Raw genomic sequence first — 20880 nt, forward strand, 5'->3', positions numbered from 1 at the left:
CGGGCGCACAGCACCGCGAGCAACCGCACTGGCAACGGATGAACCCCAGAACCCGCAAAGGTGAGAGACCGGATCGTGACAGTGATTCTCCGCCCAGCGAAGAATTTTGGTGGCTTCCGCCATCGCCACCCTGCTCTTTGTGCTGCCTTGGCGGTTTACATGAGCCACTGCGGTGATGTTGTCTGACTGAATCAGCACCGATTGGTCGCGAAGCAGGGTCTCTGCTTGACTTAGGGCATTGTATATGGCCCTTAGTTCCAGGATACTGATGTGAAGGCAAGTCTCCTGACTTGACCACAGACCTTGGAAATTTCTTCCCTGTGTGACTGCCCCCCACCCTCGGAGGCTTGCATCCGTGGTCACCAGGACGCAGTCCTGAATGCCGAATCTGCGGCCCTCGAGAAGGTGAGCACTCTGCAGCCACCACAGGAGAGACACCCTGGCCCTGGGGGAATCAACTGCGACTTTGGAATATTTAGAATCCAGCCGTGCTGTTGTAACACTTCCCGAGAGCGTGCTACGCTGATCAGCAACTGCTCTCTGGACCTCACCTTTATGAGATCGTCCAAGTATGGGATAATTGTGACCCCCTGCTTTCGTAGGAGCACCATCATTTCCGCCATTACCTTGGTAAAAATTCTCGGTGGCGTGGAGAGACCAAACGGCAACGTCTGGAATTGGTAATGACAATCCTGTACCACAAATCTGAGGTACGCCTGATGAGGTGGATAAATGGGGACATGAAGGTATGCATCCTTTATGTCCAGAGACACCATAAAATCCCTCCCTTCCAGGCTTGCGATGACCGCTCTGAGCGATTCCATCTTGAACTTGAACCTTTTCAGGTATATGTTCAGGGATTTTAAATTCAATATGGGTCTGACCGAACCGTCCGGTTTCGGAACCACAAACATGGTCGAATAATAACCCTTTCCTTGTTGAAGGAGGGGAACCTTGACCACCACCTGCTGAAGATACAATTTGTGAATTGCAGCTAACACAATTTCCCTCTCTAAGGGGGAAGCTGGCAGGGCCGATTTGAGGTATTGGTGAGGGGGCATCTCCTCGAATTCCAGCTTGTATCCCTGAGACACAATCTCTATTACCCAGGGATCCACCTGGGAGTGAACCCACTTGTGGCTGAAATTTCAGAGACGCGCCCCCACCGGGCCTAGCAGCGCCTGTGGAGCCCCAGCGTCATGTGGTGGATTTAGTAGAAGCCGGGGAGGACTTCTGTTCCTGGGAACTAGCTGTGTTGTGCAGCTTCTTTCCTCTACCCTTGCCTCTGGCAAGAAAGGACGCGCCTCGGACTTTCTTGCCTTTTTGTGAACGAAAGGACTGCATTTGGTAATACGGTGCTTTCTTAGGTTGTGAGGGAACATATGGCAAAAAATTTGACTTTCCAGCAGTAGCTGTGGAGACCAGGTCCGAGAGACCCTCCCCAAACAATTCCTCACCCTTGTAAGGTAAAACCTCCATGTGCCTTTTTGAGTCGGCATCGCCTGTCCATTGCCGAGTCCACAGGACCCTTCTGGCAGAAATCGACATTGCATTTATTCTAGAGCCCAGTAGGCTAATGTCTCTTTGAGCATCTCTCATATATAGGACAGCGTCTTTTATATGCCCCAGGGTCATTAATATAGTATCCTTGTCTAAGGTATCCAGTTCCTCAGATAAGGTATCCGTCCATGCTGCTACAGCACTACACACTCAGGCCGATGCAATTGCCGGCCTTAGCAAGGTACCTGAATGTGTATAAATGTTCTTCAGGGTACCCTCTTGCTTTCTATCCGCAGCATCTTTTAGGGTGGCCGTATCCTGTGACAGCAGGGCTACCCTCTTGGATAAGCGTGTTAGAGCTTTATCCACCCTAGGGGAGGATTCCCAACGCAACCTGTCTGTTGGCGGGAAAGGATACGCCATAAGCATCCGTTTGGAAATCTGCAGTTTCTTATCTGGAGATTCCCAAGCCTTTTCACATAACTCATTTAGCTCATGTGAAGGGGGAAAGGTCACCTCCTGCCTTTTTTCCCCATACATATGAACCCTCTTGTCAGGGACTGGGGTTTCCTCTGTGATGTGCAACACCTGCTTCATTGCTATAATCATATAACGTATAGCTTTAGCCAATTTACGCTGTAACTTTGCATCATCATAGCCGACACTGGAGTCAGACTTCTGAGACCCTGACGGCCTCGGCGACATAGGATCAGGCATGGGCATCGTAAGGTTTCAACTTTATCCAACCTTTTATTCAAGGAATTAACATTATCATTTAAAACCTTCCACATATCCATCCAATCAGGTGTCGGTGCCGTTGGCGGCGACCCCACATTAATTTGCTCCCGCTCTGCTTCCACATAGCCTTCCTCGTCAAACATGTCGACACAAGCGTACCGAGACACCACACACATACAGGGGATGCTCTTTTTGAAGACAGTTCCCCCACAAGGCCCTTTGGAGAGACAGAGAGAGAGTATGCCAGCACACACCCCAGCGCTATATGACCCAGGAATCACACAGTAACTTAGTGTTAACCCAGTAGCTGCTGTATATAAAGCTTTTTGCGCCTAATTTATGTGCCCCCCCCTCTCTTTTTACCCTCTTTCTACCGTGTTTCTGCAGGGGAGAGCCTGGGGAGCTTCCTCTCAGCGGAGCTGTGGAGAGAAAATGGCGCTGGTGAGTGCTGAGGAAGAAGCCCCGCCCCCTCAGCGGCGGTCTTCTGTCCCGCGTTTGTGTGTAAAATAATGGCGGGGGCTCATGCATATATACAATGCCCAACTGTATATATGCTACTTTTTGCCAAGAGGTTCCTAATTGCTGCCCAGGGCGCCCCCCCCTGCGCCCTGCACCCTACAGTGACCGGAGTGTGTGGGTTTAATGTGGGAACAATGGCGCACAGCTGCAGTGCTGTGTTCTACCTCAGTTTGAAGACTGGAGTCTTCTGCCGCCGCTTTTGAAGTCTTCTTGCTTCTGTCACCAGCTTCTGTCTTTCGGCTCTGCGATGGGGACGGCGGCGCGGCTCCGGGATCGGACGACAAAGGGTGAGATCCTGTGTACGATCCCTCTGGAGCTAATGGTGTCCAGTAGCCTAAGAAGCAGGACCTACAGTATCTTCAGTGAGTAGGGCTGCTTCTCTCCCCTCAGTCCCACGCTGCAGAGAGTCTGTTGCCAGCAGATCTCTCTGAAAATAAAAAAATCCTAACAAAATATTTTCTTATAGCAAGCTCAGGAGAGCTCACTAAACAGCACCCAGCTCGTCTGGGCACAGATTCTAACTGAGGTCTGGAGGAGGGACATAGAGGGAGGAGCCAGAGCACACCAGTATCCAAATTCTTTCTTAAAGTGCCCTGTCTCCTGCGGAGCCCGTCTATTCCCCATGGTCCATACGGAGTCCCCAGCATCCACTAGGACGTTAGAGAAATAAATAAAATCCTACAAGGTTGCTGCCCTTCTGTAATAGACCTGTGCTATTCAGCATCTGGTTTGGTCGTCTAGCAGGGGGGCACACGAATGACCTCCCAAGCTCCTGATTGGCTGTGACTTACAGTATCTTAAACATAAGACGTAGCTACTCATTCATTATCTGTCTATTAACTATACTGAATACAAGCCAAGAATGAGGGAACAGGTAAGTATGATTATTATTATTATTACTATTATTATTATTATTATTAGTATTTATGTAGGAAATTCATTTTTCTATTTTCTGGTGCCATTTTCTTTATTTTAGCAGTATGACAATTGCTTTTCATTCATTTTACTATAAGAATGCACAATTTGAATACATTTTTTGGCAATAATTTATTAGATTTTTGGAATGGGAGTATTAATTATATTATAAGGCAAAAAATGTTTACTGTTTTTAGAAAGGGACAGAACATTTATTACTATTACCCTGGAACACACAGCCCAGGGCTACCAGGAAGGGCTCAGTTCTATTCAACATTGTGAAAGTTATCTGTAGGTAAGGGGGGACACATGTTTATTAGCCACACACCCCACACAAGAGCACTACTATATACTGCACACCAGTCATAAATGGAGGAGTGCTATTTATTTTATTTCTAACCCGATGGCGGACAGTGATGAGTAGAGTTTCAGGTATGCATCATCCAGATGTCCCTGCAAAATTAGCATATTGTATTGTCCCTTGAAAGTGTTAAAAAAAAGCATTTGCCAGCGGGTTTTATGCTGAAATTGTAAGTCTTACCTACTTATAAGATACACTATACACAGTATGCTGTCTTTCATAATCACATTCTATTATTGTAAAGGAATCCTTAGCTCACAGGACATTCCACACCACTAACTAATATGCAATATAATATAAGAAAGGGCAAAAACATTATAGGACTAAACAAACTAAATATTTTTTTTTTTGGCCAAATAATTATAATTTCTTATTACTGTTATTCACAGCAATAAGAAACTGTCTACAACTGGGATGTATTATAGTTCACCTGCAGCAACAGAGGCTCCAACAGAAGATCATCCCTGCGATGTGTAAAGTGATTGCATTATCAATCACTTTTCTTTCAACTATTGTGGGCCTCTGTGCTACTATGCACGTGCGGCTTACTGGCCTGGGAGTACCTGGGAGCAGAGGCGGAACTACCATTGGTGCAGCAGGTGCATTGCACCAGGGCCCGTGAGGACTAAAGGGCCTACTGCTGCCCAGACCATCAATGAGTTATCTCTCCCTGTCACCCACTGCTGTGTGGCATATTGTGAACTTGGGTGGGGGTGGAGGAAGGGGGCCCAAATTATATTTTTGCACATGGGCCCACCGCTCACAAGTTCCTCAACTGCCTGGGAGGGATCATTCGAATCGCTCTCCCAGTACTTTTTGCAAAGTGTAGCCGATAAACTACAATGACTAACACCATTTTTAGCTTGGAAAATTCATCAAGAAAGCAGTAGGGGCTGCTTTTGCAGTCAAAAACAGGTCCCCTGTAGATACACTTGGGGTATACTTATTATTTGCTAGTACCCCCCTGAAACTGGGTGTTATGGGGGTTAACCCACAATAATGATTGATAAATAGGCTCCTAAATACAGCATATGACAGAGAGGAATGGAATATGTTTTAGTTTTTAGAATACTTTCTTTAGAATGATGACTGTCTGTACAACTGTAATTTACAGTATATTTAAGCTTTGCTTATTTTGTACTATTAATGGTAGATTTTTTTAAAATTGCATTAGAAAAACACTACAGGGAAAATGTAACTTGGGTAATTTTTTTATCACTACTCTATTACTAAATAAACCTTCTGAAAATTGGTATGCTAAGGGGTTGGGTACGAAATACCGGTAGTCGGGATCCCGAGGCCCAGAATCCCGACACATCACGGTATTTTTACCTTACCCCTACCCCTCCCCTCCTGCAGCCTAACCCTAACCTCCCCCTCCCTCAGCTTAAGTCTAACGTCCCCCTCCTGCAGCCTAACCCTAACCCTCACCCTGCAGCCTAACCCTAACCTCCTCCACCCCCGGACTTAAAGAATCTGCTGCTAACATGTTTGTGCCATATACCACAAGATTTTTCAAAAGGTCTTGTGGAGTTTATGTCTCGACTGGGCAGAGCTATTGTATTTTGATGGCATATAAAGGAGCTACACAATATTGAGCAGGTGTTATTTTATGATTTGAGGAGAAGTCTTAGTTGGATCCAGTCAGTGCCCTCCTGCATAAGCAGCCAAATATAAAAAACAAAAACAGTAATCCAATAGTAATCAATTGGATCAATGTCTATCATTTTGGTACACTCAGTTGGCAGATGACAGCTACCAACCTGTGTGTGTGGTAATATGCCGACTACACAAACAGGCCCCATCTGCTCCAGGAGTGATCTTTCCTAATTGGCAAATTATGTAAGCAGCAAAACTGAAGACAAACATGCCATTTATTTCAGTTAATTTTACTAACTTTGGGACATTTTTATTGCAGGGTTTTAAGTACTGATACGATGGATAGTCCAACAGAGAGCCCTAACTACGTGTGCGCCAGGGGCGCTGTCTGCCGTAATGTGTAAAAAGGGGACGCTGTCTGCCGTAATGTGTAAAAAGGGGACGATGTCTGCCGTAATGTGTAAAAGGGGCTCTACCTGGTATAGTGGCGCTACTCTGCGGCGTAATTTGAATAATGGAGACTACTGTGCACCGTAGTATGAATTAGTATTATTTTATGGCCACACCCCTTCCCAATGAAGCCACACCCCTAGTTTTTTTGCACTGCCCGTATTTTACATAAGGGGTGGGGGGCGCCAATGCAGTTTCTTGCACACAGCGCTAAAATGCCTAGTTACGGCACTGGTCCAACAGTGTAAAAAGGGGGACGCTGTCTACCGTAATGTGTAAAAAAGGGGGTGCTGTCTGCCGTAATGTGTAAGAAGGGGACACTGTCTGCCATAATGTGTAAAAAGGGGGACGCTGTCTGCCGCAGTGAATAAAAAGGAGGACGCTGTCTGCCGTAATGTATAAAAACGGGGACGCTGTCTGCCATAATGTGTAAAAAGGGGGACGCTGTCTGCAGTAATGTGTAAAAAGGGGGACGCTGTCTGCCGTAATGTGTAAAAAGTGGGACGCTGTCTGACGTAATGTGTAAAAAGGGGGACTGGCTGATGTAATGTGTAAAAGGGGCACTACCTGGTATAGTGGTGCTACTGTGCGGCATAATTTGAATAATGGAGACTACTATGCACCGTAGTATGAATTGGTATTATTTTGTGGCCACACCCCTTCCCCATGAAGCCACACCCCTAATTTTTTTTGCACTGCTTGTATTTTACATAAGGGGTGGGGGGCGCCAATGCCGTTTCTTGCACACAGCGCTAAAATGCCTAGTTACGGCACTGGTCCAACAGTGATCTTCGGCTTGTCACATGTATACTACAACTGTATCAATAAAAGAATGCCAAAGTGCAAAGCACAATGGTATCAAAATATATCTTGTCCAAATATATTACTTTACCTCTGTGTAGATGATGTATACATGAATTTTCTGACAATGTCATCTCTGGAACACGCAGCATCATTTGACTGCTGATAAACAAAACAAACAAACAAACAAACAAACAAACAAACAAGAATTGTTAATATTTCACAGAATACATCATTCAAGGTGAAGAGACAAACAGTAACAGATACCGTACACAGTACATAAATGTGCATCATGGCCACCTTTCGCTAATAGAGTAACCATAGGTCTACAGATTTTAGCTGGACTTGGTAGACCTTAAAAAGAACTGTGTATTCAGTTACGCAGAAAAGCACTGCAGGTGTGAGATTATTGCGATTCTTGCACCTACTTGAATATGCCTTCTTAAATTTGGGTGGGATGTGTTCAAACTGAAATTTAAATTGCAGAGTAATAATAAAGCTGTCTAAAATGTATGGGCTACATGCAAAAGCAGCTAGTATTTACCCTGCACAGAAAAATATAAATGTATTTGCTCCCCTTGCATGGCAACATGGTTTGCGGCCGCGGGATTACTGGACACTGAGAATACAGGAGTGCACGGTGGAGAGGTAACTTAACTGTACAAAGGGGCTAATTCAGACCTGATCGCTGCTGTGCGTTTTTTTGCACAGCGGGCGATCAGGTCTGAACTGTGCATGCGCCGTAGTGCGCATGTGCATGCCAGAGATACGATCTGCATCTTAGCCCGGCGATCGCCTCTGCCTGACTGACAGGCAGAGGCGTTCGCGGGGTGGGCTGGCAGAATTCGCCTGCCGTTTTGGGGGCGCAGTCTGGGAATGCAGGCATGCCCGGACCGTGTGGGGCGGCTACGTGACATCACACGTAGCTTCTGCGACCCAGAACGCGGCAAAAATTCGCACACCGCTGTGCAATGCTATCAAACCCATGCGGCGAGGTGAGGGCCAGACATGCGGGGCAGACTAGCCCAGTGCTGGGCATCCCCCTGCATGTCAGGGGGGCTGATCGTGGCCGTACAAAATTTTGCTTTGGTACAATCAAGACTGAATTAGCCCCAAAGTCCAGAAGAGTGCACGGAGGAGCAGTAACTATATTGTACAAGTACCGCTCGGACATGGTATACTTTTTCCCACCGCACTTTTCTCCCCCTCGTCCCCAGCAAAAAATTAGGATACTCATTGAACAATAATTAGATTACAGACTTCTATCAATGTAATGCTTTACAATTAAATTCTGCAGTTAGCATTAGCCCTTTGTAACCAAAATATGACATGATTTCCATGCAAAATGCTATCTTATTGAAAGTACAGCATCTATTTGATCTTAGGTTATATAGCTTTTTCTCTTCAATGTCCACTCAGCTGTGTTTACTGACAATTAAAGAGAAGCTGTTAGATCATCTAACAGTGGCTCTTTTTTCCAAAATATCAGCAAGATATATTTATCTTTAAATTCATACTGCTTTGTGACATATTATAAACAATCTGCTGCCTGTGATACAGACCTGTTGCATGTTCTATAGGCTCTTTCTGAGGCAGCCTGGAACTCTACTATTCTACAGCTATTTACCTTATCCTACATGATTTATAGGTAATGCTGGAATATTTTGAACCAGCCTTGAGCTCTACCTATGTATTTACTCTACCTAGTGTACTGTATGTCTCTCTCTATATAAAACAAATTGCTGTTTGTCCTCAAGGCACCCCAATGGTCCAGGTATTAAATGTATCCATGCTTGGCCACAGGTGACTTAATTAGCACCTCAGTCAATTTGATTTAACCATCTGTGCTGAGCCATGGATATACCTAAATCCTGGACTGTTGGGGAGCCTTGAGGACCGCATTTGGGATCCTCTGTGATAGAGATTTCTTTTGAACCAGCCCTGAGCTCAATTAGTCTACAGCTAATTGCCTCACCTTACATGATTCATAGGTTATGTTGTAACTATTGGAGCCAGCCTTGAGCTCTACCTATGTATGACGATCTGTCTCATGTCACTATAGGAATGTCTCTTGATGAATTTCTCATGAGCTCTTTTCCTAGAATCATTATGTAGGACATTGTCCAGCGTGATTACAATTTGTGTTAGAAAATCAAAAAGCTTTTATTACATGCTTTCAGCAAATTTGCTGTCCTTGTGACCTACTTTTTGAAATAATTTCTGCATCCCCCAAATTCAACACTCTCTCATCTGGTTGATGGCTAGTCTTTTTAGAGCATTACGCTCCCTCCAGTGGATCATATGTCATCTCAACAGAAAGCAGAAGTGTCTACTTTCTAAAAATTTGGGTACCTACACTAGAATCTGCTCTCATCTATAAAAATTAATAACTTCTTCCAACACTCCCATCTGGAAAAGTGAGGAACCTGGTTTTACTAAACGTAGCCCACACCCAGTACAGAAAGCAGAAGTGTTTCTTTACTCTTCCATCCTCCTTAATAAAACTGCCCACAGCCATACTATCCTTCATACGCCCGATCTTGTCAGATCTTGGAAGCTAAGCTCGTAAGGCCTAGTCATTACTTTGGTTGGGAGATAACTAGAGATGAGCGGGTTCGGTTTCTCTGAATCCGAACCCGCACGAACTTCATGTTTTTTTTCACGGGTCCGAGCGACTCGGATCTTCCCGCCTTGCTCGGTTAACCCGAGCGCGCCCGAACGTCATCATGACGCTGTCGGATTCTCGCGAGACTCGGATTCTATATAAGGAGCCGCGCGTCGCCGCCATTTTCACACGTGCATTGAGATTGATAGGGAGAGGACGTGGCTGGCGTCCTCTCCATTTAGATTAGAAGAGAGAGAGAGAGAGAGATTGACCTGATTTACTGGAGCTTAGGAGTACTGTAGAAGTGTAGAGAGTGCAGAGTTTACTAGTGACTGACCACAGTGACCACCAGACAGTGCAGTTTTATTTAATATATCCGTTCTCTGCCTGAAAAAAACGATACACACAGTGACTCAGTCACATACCATATCTGTGTGCACTGCTCAGCCCAGTGTGCTGCATCATCTATGTATATATATCTGACTGTGCTCAGCTCACACAGCTTATAATTGTGGGGGAGACTGGGGAGCACTGCAGTGCCAGTTAATAGTTATAGGTTATAGCAGGAGCCAGGAGTACATATTATATTAAAATTAAACAGTGCACACTTTTGCTGCAGGAGTGCCACTGCCAGTGTGACTGACCAGTGACCTGACCACACTGACCACCAGTATAGTTAGTAGTATACTATATTGTGTGATTGCCTGAAAAAGTTAAACACTCGTCGTGTGACTTCACTTGTGTGGTGTTTTTTTTTTTATTCTATAAAAAACTCATTCTGCTGACAGACAGTGTCCAGCAGGTCCGTCATTATATAATATATACCTGTCCGGCTGCAGTAGTGATATATATATATTTTTTATATCATTATTTATCATCCAGTCGCAGCAGACACAGTACGGTAGTTCACGGCTGTAGCTACCTCTGTGTCGGCACTCGGCAGTCCGTCCATAATTGTATACCACCTACCCGAGGTTTTTTTTTCTTTCTTCTTTATACATACATACTACTACATCTCTTTATCAACCAGTCTATATTAGCAGCAGACACAGTACGGTAGTTCACGGCTGTAGCTACCTCTGTGTCGGCACTCGGCAGTCCGTCCATAATTGTATACCACCTACCCGTGGTTTTTTTTTCTTTCTTCTTTATACATACATACTACTACATCTCTTTATCAACCAGTCTATATTAGCAGCAGACACAGTACAGTACGGTAGTTCACGGCTGTAGCTACCTCTGTGTCGGCACTCGGCAGTCCGTCCATAATTGTATACCACCTACCCGTGGTTTTTTTTTTCTTTCTTCTTTATACATACATACTACTACATCTCTTTATCAACCAGTCTATATTAGCAGCAGACACAGTACGGTAGTTCACGGCTGTAGCTACCTCTGTGTCGGCACTCGGCAGTCCGTCCATAATTGTATACCACCTACCCGTGGTTTTTTTTTCTTTCTTCTTTATACATACATACTACTACATCTCTTTATCAACCAGTCTATATTAGCAGCAGACACAGTACAGTACGGTAGTTCACGGCTGTAGCTACCTCTGTGTCGGCACTCGGCAGTCCGTCCATAATTGTATACCACCTACCCGTGTTTTTTTTTTCTTTCTTCTTTATACATACATACTACTACATCTCTTTATCAACCAGTCTATATTAGCAGCAGACACAGTACAGTACGGTAGTTCACGGCTGTAGCTACCTCTGTGTCGGCACTCGGCAGTCCGTCCATAATTGTATACCACCTACCCGTGGTTTTTTTTTCTTTCTTCTTTATACATACATACTACTACATCTCTTTATCAACCAGTCTATATTAGCAGCAGACACAGTACAGTACGGTAGTTCACGGCTGTAGCTACCTCTGTGTCGGCACTCGGCAGTCCGTCCATAATTGTATACCACCTACCCGTGGTTTTTTTTTCTTTCTTCTTTATACATACATACTACTACATCTCTTTATCAACCAGTCTATATTAGCAGCAGACACAGTACGGTAGTTCACGGCTGTAGCTACCTCTGTGTCGGCACTCGGCAGTCCGTCCATAATTGTATACCACCTACCCGTGGTTTTTTTTTCTTTCTTCTTTATACATACATACTACTACATCTCTTTATCAACCAGTCTATATTAGCAGCAGACACAGTACAGTACGGTAGTCCACGGCTGTAGCTACCTCTGTGTCGGCACTCGGCAGTCCGTCCATAATTGTATACCACCTACCCGAGGTTTTTTTTTCTTTCTTCTTTATACATACATACTACTACATCTCTTTATCAACCAGTCTATATTAGCAGCAGACACAGTACAGTACGGTAGTTCACGGCTGTAGCTACCTCTGTGTCGGCACTCGGCAGTCCGTCCATAATTGTATACTAGTATCCATCCATCTCCATTGTTTACCTGAGGTGCCTTTTAGTTGTGCCTATTAAAATATGGAGAACAAAAATGTTGAGGTTCCAAAATTAGGGAAAGATCAAGATCCACTTCCACCTCGTGCTGAAGCTGCTGCCACTAGTCATGGCCGAGACGATGAAATGCCAGCAACGTCGTCTGCCAAGGCCGATGCCCAATGTCATAGTACAGAGCATGTCAAATCCAAAACACCAAATATCAGTAAAAAAAGGACTCCAAAACCTAAAATAAAATTGTCGGAGGAGAAGCGTAAACTTGCCAATATGCCATTTACCACACGGAGTGGCAAGGAACGGCTGAGGCCCTGGCCTATGTTCATGGCTAGTGGTTCAGCTTCACATGAGGATGGAGGCACTCAGCCTCTCGCTAGAAAAATGAAAAGACTCAAGCTGGCAAAAGCAGTAGCACCGCAAAGAACTGTGCGTTCTTCGAAATCCCAAATCCACAAGGAGAGTCCAATTGTGTCGGTTGCGATGCCTGACCTTCCCAACACTGGACGTGAAGAGCATGCGCCTTCCACCATTTGCACGCCCCCTGCAAGTGCTGGAAGGAGCACCCGCAGTCCAGTTCCTGATAGTCAGATTGAAGATGTCAGTGTTGAAGTACACCAGGATGAGGAGGATATGGGTGTTGCTGGCGCTGGGGAGGAAATTGACCAGGAGGATTCTGATGGTGAGGTGGTTTGTTTAAGTCAGGCACCCGGGGAGACACCTGTTGTCCGTGGGAGGAATATGGCCGTTGACATGCCTGGTGAAAATACCAAAAAAATCAGCTCTTCGGTGTGGAACTATTTCAACAGAAATGCGGACAACAGGTGTCAAGCCGTGTGTTCCCTTTGTCAAGCTGTAATAAGTAGGGGTAAGGACGTTAACCACCTCGGAACATCCTCCCTTATACGTCACCTGCAGCGCATTCATAATAAGTCAGTGACAAGTTCAAAAACTTTGGGTGACAGCGGAAGCAGTCCACTGACCAGTAAATCCCTTCCTCTTGTAACCAAGCTCACGCAAACCACCCCACCAACTCCCTCAGTGTCAATTTCCTCCTTCCCCAGGAATGCCAATAGTCCTGCAGGCCATGTCACTGGCAATTCTGACGAGTCCTCTCCTGCCTGGGATTCCTCCGATGCATCCTTGCGTGTAACGCCTACTGCTGCTGGCGCTGCTGTTGTTGCTGCTGGGAGTCGATGGTCATCCCAGAGGGGAAGTCGTAAGACCACTTTTACTACTTCCACCAAGCAATTGACTGTCCAACAGTCCTTTGCGAGGAAGATGAAATATCACAGCAGTCATCCTTCTGCAAAGCGGATAACTGAGGCCTTGGCATCCTGGGTGGTGAGAACCGTGGTTCCGGTATCCATCATTACTGCAGAGCCAACTAGAGACTTGTTGGAGGTACTGTGTCCCCGGTACCAAATACCATCTAGGTTCCATTTCTCTAGGCAGGCGATACCGAAAATTTACACAGACCTCAGAAAAAGAGTCACCAGTGTCCTAAAAAATGCAGCTGTACCCAATGTCCACTTAACCACGGACATGTGGACAAGTGGAGCAGGGCAGGGTCAGGACTATATGACTGTGACAGCCCACTGGGTAGATGTATGGACTCCCGCCGCAAGAACAGCAGCGGCGGCACCAGTAGCAGCATCTCGCAAACGCCAACTCTTTCCTAGGCAGGCTACGCTTTGTATCACCGGTTTCCAGAATACGCACACAGCTGAAAACCTCTTACGGCAACTGAGGAAGATTATCGCGGAATGGCTTACCCCAATTGGACTCTCCTGTGGATTTGTGGCATCGGACAACGCCAGCAATATTGTGTGTGCATTAAATATGGGCAAATTCCAGCACGTCCCATGTTTTGCACATACCTTGAATTTGGTGGTGCAGAATTATTTAAAAAACGACAGGGGCGTGCAAGAGATGCTGTCGGTGGCCAGAAGAATTGCGGGACACTTTCGGCGTACAGGCACCACGTACAGAAGACTGGAGCACCACCAAAAACTACTGAACCTGCCCTGCCATCATCTGAAGCAAGAAGTGGTAACGAGGTGGAATTCAACCCTCTATATGCTTCAGAGGTTGGAGGAGCAGCAAAAGGCCATTCAAGCCTATACAATTGAGCACGATATAGGAGGTGGAATGCACCTGTCTCAAGCGCAGTGGAGAATGATTTCAACGTTGTGCAAGGTTCTGCTGCCCTTTGAACTTGCCACACGTGAAGTCAGTTCAGACACTGCCAGCCTGAGTCAGGCTTTTGCAGAAGAAGCTGGAGACATTGAAGGAGGAGCTAACACGGAGCGATTCCGCTAGGCATGTGGGACTTGTGGATGGAGCCCTTAATTCGCTTAACAAGGATTCACGGGTGGTCAATCTGTTGAAATCAGAGCACTACAATTTGGCCACCGTGCTCGATCCTAGATTTAAAGCCTACCTTGGATCTCTCTTTCCGGCAGACACAAGTCTGCTGGGGTTGAAAGACCTGCTGGTGAGAAAATTGTCAAGTCAAGCGGAACGCGACCTGTCAACATCTCCTCCTTCACATTCTCCCGCAACTGGGGGTGCGAGGAAAAGGCTCAGAATTCCGAGCCCACCCGCTGGCGGTGATGCAGGGCAGTCTGGAGCGACTGCTGATGCTGACATCTGGTCCGGACTGAAGGACCTGACAACGATTACGGACATGTCGTCTACTGTCACTGCATATGATTCTCTCACCATTGAAAGAATGGTGGAGGATTATATGAGTGACCGCATCCAAGTAGGCACGTCACACAGTCCATACTTATACTGGCAGGAAAAAGAGGCAATTTGGAGGCCATTGCACAAACTGGCTTTATTCTACCTAAGTTGCCCTCCCACAAGTGTGTACTCCGAAAGAGTGTTTAGTGCCGCCGCTCACCTTGTCAGCAATCGGCGTACGAGGTTACATCCAGAAAATGTGGAGAAGATGATGTTCATTAAAATGAATTATAATCAATTCCTCCGCGGAGACATTGACCAGCAGCAATTGCCTCCACAAAGTACACAGGGAGCTGACATGGTGGATTCCAGTGGGGACGAATTGATAATCTGTGAGGAGGGGGATGTACACGGTGATATATCGGAGGATGATGATGAGGTGGACATCTTGCCTCTGTAGAGCCAGTTTGTGCAAGGAGAGATTAATTGCTTCTTTTTTGGGGGGGGTCCAAACCAACCCGTCATATCAGTCACAGTCGTGTGGCAGACCCTGTCACTGAAATGATGGGTTGGTTAAAGTGTGCATGTCCTGTTTTGTTTATACAACATAAGGGTGGGTGGGAGGGCCCAAGGACAATTCCATCTTGCACCTCTTTTTTCTTTTATTTTTCTTTGCGTCATGTGCTGTTTGGGGAGGGTTTTTTGGAAGGGACATCCTGCGTGACACTGCAGTGCCACTCCTAAATGGGCCCGGTGTTTGTGTCGGCCACTAGGGTCGCTTATCTTACTCACACAGTCAGCTACCTCATTGCGCCTCTTTTTTTCTTTGCGTCATGTGCTGTTTGGGGAGTGTTTTTTGGAAGGGCCATCCTGCGTGACACTGCAGTGCCACTCCTAGATGGGCCCGGTGTTTGTGTCGGCCACTAGGGTCGCTAATCTTACTCACACAGCTACCTCATTGCGCCTCTTTTTTTCTTTGCGTCATGTGCTGTTTGGGGAGTGTTTTTTGGAAGGGCCATCCTGCGTGACACTGCAGTGCCACTCCTAGATGGGCCCGGTGTTTGTGTCGGCCACTAGGGTCGCTAATCTTACTCACACAGCTACCTCATTGCGCCTCTTTTTTTCTTTGCGTCATGTGCTGTTTGGGGAGTGTTTTTTGAAAGGGCCATCCTGCGTGACACTGCAGTGCCACTCCTAGATGGGCCCGGTGTTTGTGTTGGCCACTAGGGTCGCTAATCTTACTCACACAGCTACCTCATTGCGCCTCTTTTTTTCTTTGCGTCATGTGCTGTTTGGGGAGGGTTTTTTGGAAGGGACATCCTGCGTGACACTGCAGTGCCACTCCTAAATGGGCCCGGTGTTTGTGTCGGCCACTAGGGTCGCTAATCTTACTCACACAGCTACCTCATTGCGCCTCTTATTTTCTTTGCGTCATGTGCTGTTTGGGGAGGGTTTTTTGGAAGGGACATCCTGCGTGACACTGCAGTGCCACTCCTAAATGGGCCCGGTGTTTGTGTCGGCCACTAGGGTCGCTAATCTTACTCACACAGCTACCTCATTGCGCCTCTTATTTTCTTTGCGTCATGTGCTGTTTGGGGAGGGTTTTTTGGAAGGGACATCCTGCGTGACACTGCAGTGACACTCCTAAATGGGCCCGGTGTTTGTGTCGGCCACTAGGGTCGCTAATCTTACTCACACAGCTACCTCATTGCGCCTCTTATTTTCTTTGCGTCATGTGCTGTTTGGGGAGGGTGTTTTGGAAGGGACATCCTGCGTGACACTGCAGTGACACTCCTAAATGGGCCCGGTGTTTGTGTCGGCCACTAGGGTCGCTAATCTTACTCACACAGCTACCTCATTGCGCCTCTTTTTTTCTTTGCGTCATGTGCTGTTTGGGGAGGGTTTTTTGGAAGGGACATCCTGCGTGACACTGCAGTGCCACTCCTAGATGGGCCCGGTGTTTGTGTCGGCCACTAGGGTCGCTAATCTTACTCACACAGCTACCTCATTGCGCCTCTTATTTTCTTTGCGTCATGTGCTGTTTGGGGAGGGTTTTTTGGAAGGGACATCCTGCGTGACACTGCAGTGACACTCCTAAATGGGCCCGGTGTTTGTGTCGGCCACTAGGGTCGCTTATCTTACTCACACAGTCAGCTACCTCATTGCGCCTCTTTTTTTCTTTGCGTCATGTGCTGTTTGGGGAGGGTTTTTTGGAAGGGCCATCCTGCGTGACACTGCAGTGCCACTCCTAGATGGGCCCGGTGTTTGTGTCGGCCACTAGGGTCGCTTATCTTACTCACACAGTCAGCTACCTCATTGCGCCTCTTTTTTTCTTTGCGTCATGTGCTGTTTGGGGAGGGTTTTTTGGAAGGGACATCCTGCGTGACACTGCAGTGCCACTCCTAGATGGGCCAGGTGTTTGTGTCGGCCACTAGGGTCGCTTAGCTTAGTCATCCAGCGACCTCGGTGCAAATTTTAGGACTAAAAATAATATTGTGAGGTGTGAGGTATTCAGAATAGACTGAAAATGAGTGGAAATTATGGTTTTTGAGGTTAATAATAATATGGGATCAAAATGACCCCCAAATTCTATGATTTAAGCTGTTTTTTAGGGTTTTTTGAAAAAAACACCCGAATCCAAAACACACCCGAATCCGACAAAAAAAATTCGGTGAGGTTTTGCCAAAACGCGGTCGAACCCAAAACACGGCCGCGGAACCGAACCCAAAACCAAAACACAAAACCCGAAAAATTTCAGGCGCTCATCTCTAGAGATAACCTGGGAATATTAGTTACTGTGGGCAATTTTTCTAGGAGACTATCACGCTTTATCTATTGATCTTGGCCCTCTCTTACTCCTAGCAACAACAAGGTCACAGATGACTATTGTATCTGCCGCTTATCCTATTATTCAGTGAATGTCTGAAGTCCTGTTATTCATAAAGGATCTCTGAAGTATCTCTATTGTATTGATATCTTCACCCAACAAATTTTATGATCTTGAACCTTATTTGCCCAACAGGCAATCAAGTTTTTATGACTATTTTCTATCATTCAAGACACTAAACATATTTTATATCCAAGGAACTAATAAAGGTTAAGTTTTATATTAAATACAATATTACATTCTAATACTTTATCTACTATCTAAAAAGAGTGCTCCCAAAAAAAGTATTTTTGTTTTCTCTCCTATTTCCAACATGGGGCCTAATTCAGACCTGGTCGCACGTAGACTATTTTTTGCACTGCTGCGTCTAGGTAATCGCCGCGCACAGAGGAGGGGGATTCGCTGTGCAGGGTCTCTGCACAGCTCATGACTTACTCACCCGCTGCGATGATCCTTGCTGGAGCTGACGTCAGAATCCCTCCCTGGAAACCAGGGCCGGCAAGAGAAATCTTGGGGCCCTGTACACCAATTTCTCCGGGGCCCCCCACCCTGCCTTGACTCCCCCCCCCCTTATAAAGCACAAAGTCGCTGTTAAAAAATTATATATATATATATATATATATATACACACACACATATACTGTATATATATATATATATATATAAAATATACAGTATATATATTATAATTTATACATATATATATATATACACACAGACATATATATATATATATATATATATATATATATATATATGGTCCTTGTATGGGCGGCATACAAGGACCATATACACAGATGCAGATCTGAGGGGAGGGCACCGGAGCAAGGTGAACGGAAGTCCGGAGTGCCAGGGACATTTTTTGCATATATATATATATATATATATATATATACACACACACACATAGAACTCACCATACACACATTTATATAGAATAATATGGCAGTACCTTGACATAGTATACAGTATGACAGGCTGTGAGGGTGCCATCCAGGCACGTGGGGAGCAGGGTTGGACAGAGGTAGTGCTGCGGGCAGCTGCTATAAGGAGCCCTGACTCACACAGTCAGTGTAGCCTGTGTTTGCTGCTCTGCTGCCCGGCTCTTCAGCGGCAGCGGCAGCAGATCGTCAGACAGGGACGGGGCGGCAGAGAGGCATGCCGCAAGCATAATGAAGGCAACAAAGCGAAGACCAACCAGACCAAGCAAGTGATGGGGCCCCCCTGAAGCTCGGGGCCCGGGAGGGTTGTCCCCTTTGACCCCCCCTGTCGCCGGGCCTGCTGGAAACGGCCGGGCATGCCTGCGTTTTCCTCGACACTCCCAGAAAACTGTGAGTTGACACCCCCGGGCGGCCTCTTCCTGTCAATCTTCTTGCGTTCACCGCTGCGAATGCTTTCTTCATTGCTTTCGACGCTGCCCGGTGATGGCCAGCGATGCGCGGCCCCCACGCATGTGCTTTTCAGACTCGATCGCATGGCTGCAAAAAACTGCAGCGTGCGATCGGGTCTGAATGACCCCCATGGTTTGTTCCAGACACAAAGTTACTTGTTTTTTTTTTTGCTTTACTTACAATAATGAATCAGGCCCTATGTGTTTAATGTGTGTTAAATGTGTTTGATTTGAAGTCCAAAAAGCCCTATAGGTAGGAAACGGTACTACACATACAGATGGAGCCTCCCTCATCGTTGAAGTTTCTTCGCCTAAACGGAGTATTTGTCGTGCCTTAGCTATAACTCAGGTTGTTGAGGTGTTGCATGTAGAGGCTCATTGAGGTGTGACAACATACACAGCATACAATACACATATTCACCACTGGGTGGCTAATGCTCCACTAATCCAGTACTGTAGAGCGAATAGCGGTGGATGGATATACAGGGGGTAATTCTGAGTTGATCGCAGCAGGATTTTTTTTAGCAGTTGGGCAAAACCATGTGCACTGCGGTAATGAATAATTATATATTTGCTTGGTTGAAGTCCTTTCTGTTCCACACCAATATAGGAGTGGAGGGGAAAGCCTGTGTGTTGTTCCTGATTGCATGTGCCTCTCTAATTTTTATTCACCTTCTTGACACTGGGGGTAATTCCAAGTTGCTCGCAGCAGGATTTTTTTTAGCAGTTGGGCAAAACCATGTGCACTGCAGGGGAGGCAGATATAACATGTGCAGAGAGAGTTAGATTTCGGTGGGGTGTGTTCAATCTGCAATCTAAATTACAGTGTAAAAATAAAGCAGCCAGTATTTACCCTGCACAGAAACAAAATAACCCACCCAAATCTAACTCCCTCTGCACATGTTATATCTGCCTCCTCTGCAGTGCACATGGTTTTGCCCAACTGATAACAAAGTTCCTGCTGCGATCAACTCAGAATTACCCCCACAGTACAGTAATCGTACTGTAATAGTGTATTCTTAGCAAGCTCTGGCACATGGCCAGTGACAACTGTAATGTTATACACACAGACCAATGGTCACACGGAGAGAGTCAATCAGGAACTTGAAGTGTATAGTGTACTGTAAATAAAGGGACGCTGTAGAAAATATTCCATCTTTATTGGGACCAAAAAAAAGAAATCAATAAATCATTAAACAAAAATAGTGTATACAGATGCAAACTTATGTGTTAAAGCAATGGTTTATTGCTCAGACTCATAAAGATAAGACTCTCAAAATTTGAAAAGTCACACTTGTATATTTGTGTACTAAGTAGCACCTACAGTTTTTTTCTAATTTTGACTGTATATCTGTGTGCATGTCTGAGACTGTATACAAAGCATGACAGGACTTGTTTTGGCAAAATTAGATAAAAACTGTGGATGCTAATCTTTACACAGATATACAAAACAAGTGTGTCCTTTGCGGGAATCGTAGCTCACGGGCATGGCAAGCATCGGTGATACCACTATGCCAAGCTGTGTAGAACTCTCAGTATATATCGATTATATCCTGTGCTATACTTTTATGGGTATAGGTTAATTGGCGGCAGATTGCAAGTGAGGCTAAACCCAAAACCTCAGAGACATATAGTAAATTGGAGGGTTTTGCAGTTGTGCCTGAAATTATGTGAGCTGTAAAGATGGTGTATAATTAAATGAAATTTTATTGTGTCAGAAATATTCCTTACACTAAACGTATCACTTTTCAGTCACCATAATAATGTCATATAGCAAAAACAAAACGTATAGCTCATAGAGGGAAAAAATAGGATTTTGGTTACCTACCGGTAAATCCTTTTTTCGTAGTCCGTAGAGGATGCTGGGGTCCACATTAGTACCATGGGGTATACATGGGTCCACCAGGAGCCATTTGCACTTTAAGAGTTTGAGAGTGTGGGCTGGCTCCACCCTCTATGCCCCTCCTACCAGACTCAGTCTAGAAACTGTGCCCGAGGAGACGGACATCT

The 20880-nt window shown here is 45.7% G+C and overlaps 1 protein-coding gene across 2 annotated transcripts in view; it reads right to left on the reverse strand.

Moving 5' to 3' along the window:
* Positions 1-20880, reverse strand: part of SPMIP7 (sperm microtubule inner protein 7) — a 154927-nt gene that overhangs the window by 84789 nt on the left and 49258 nt on the right. The window contains exon 3 of one of the 2 annotated variants that reach the window (XM_063922636.1): positions 6975-7042. In XM_063922636.1, the coding sequence (XP_063778706.1) occupies positions 6975-7042 (68 nt within the window). Of the gene's footprint in view, positions 1-6974; positions 7046-20880 lie in introns of both variants that reach the window. The other variant, XM_063922635.1, reaches the window with a different exon arrangement.

The sequence above is a fragment of the Pseudophryne corroboree genome, chromosome 5 (assembly GCF_028390025.1).
Source record: "Pseudophryne corroboree isolate aPseCor3 chromosome 5, aPseCor3.hap2, whole genome shotgun sequence".
Lineage (NCBI taxonomy): Eukaryota > Metazoa > Chordata > Amphibia > Anura > Myobatrachidae > Pseudophryne > Pseudophryne corroboree.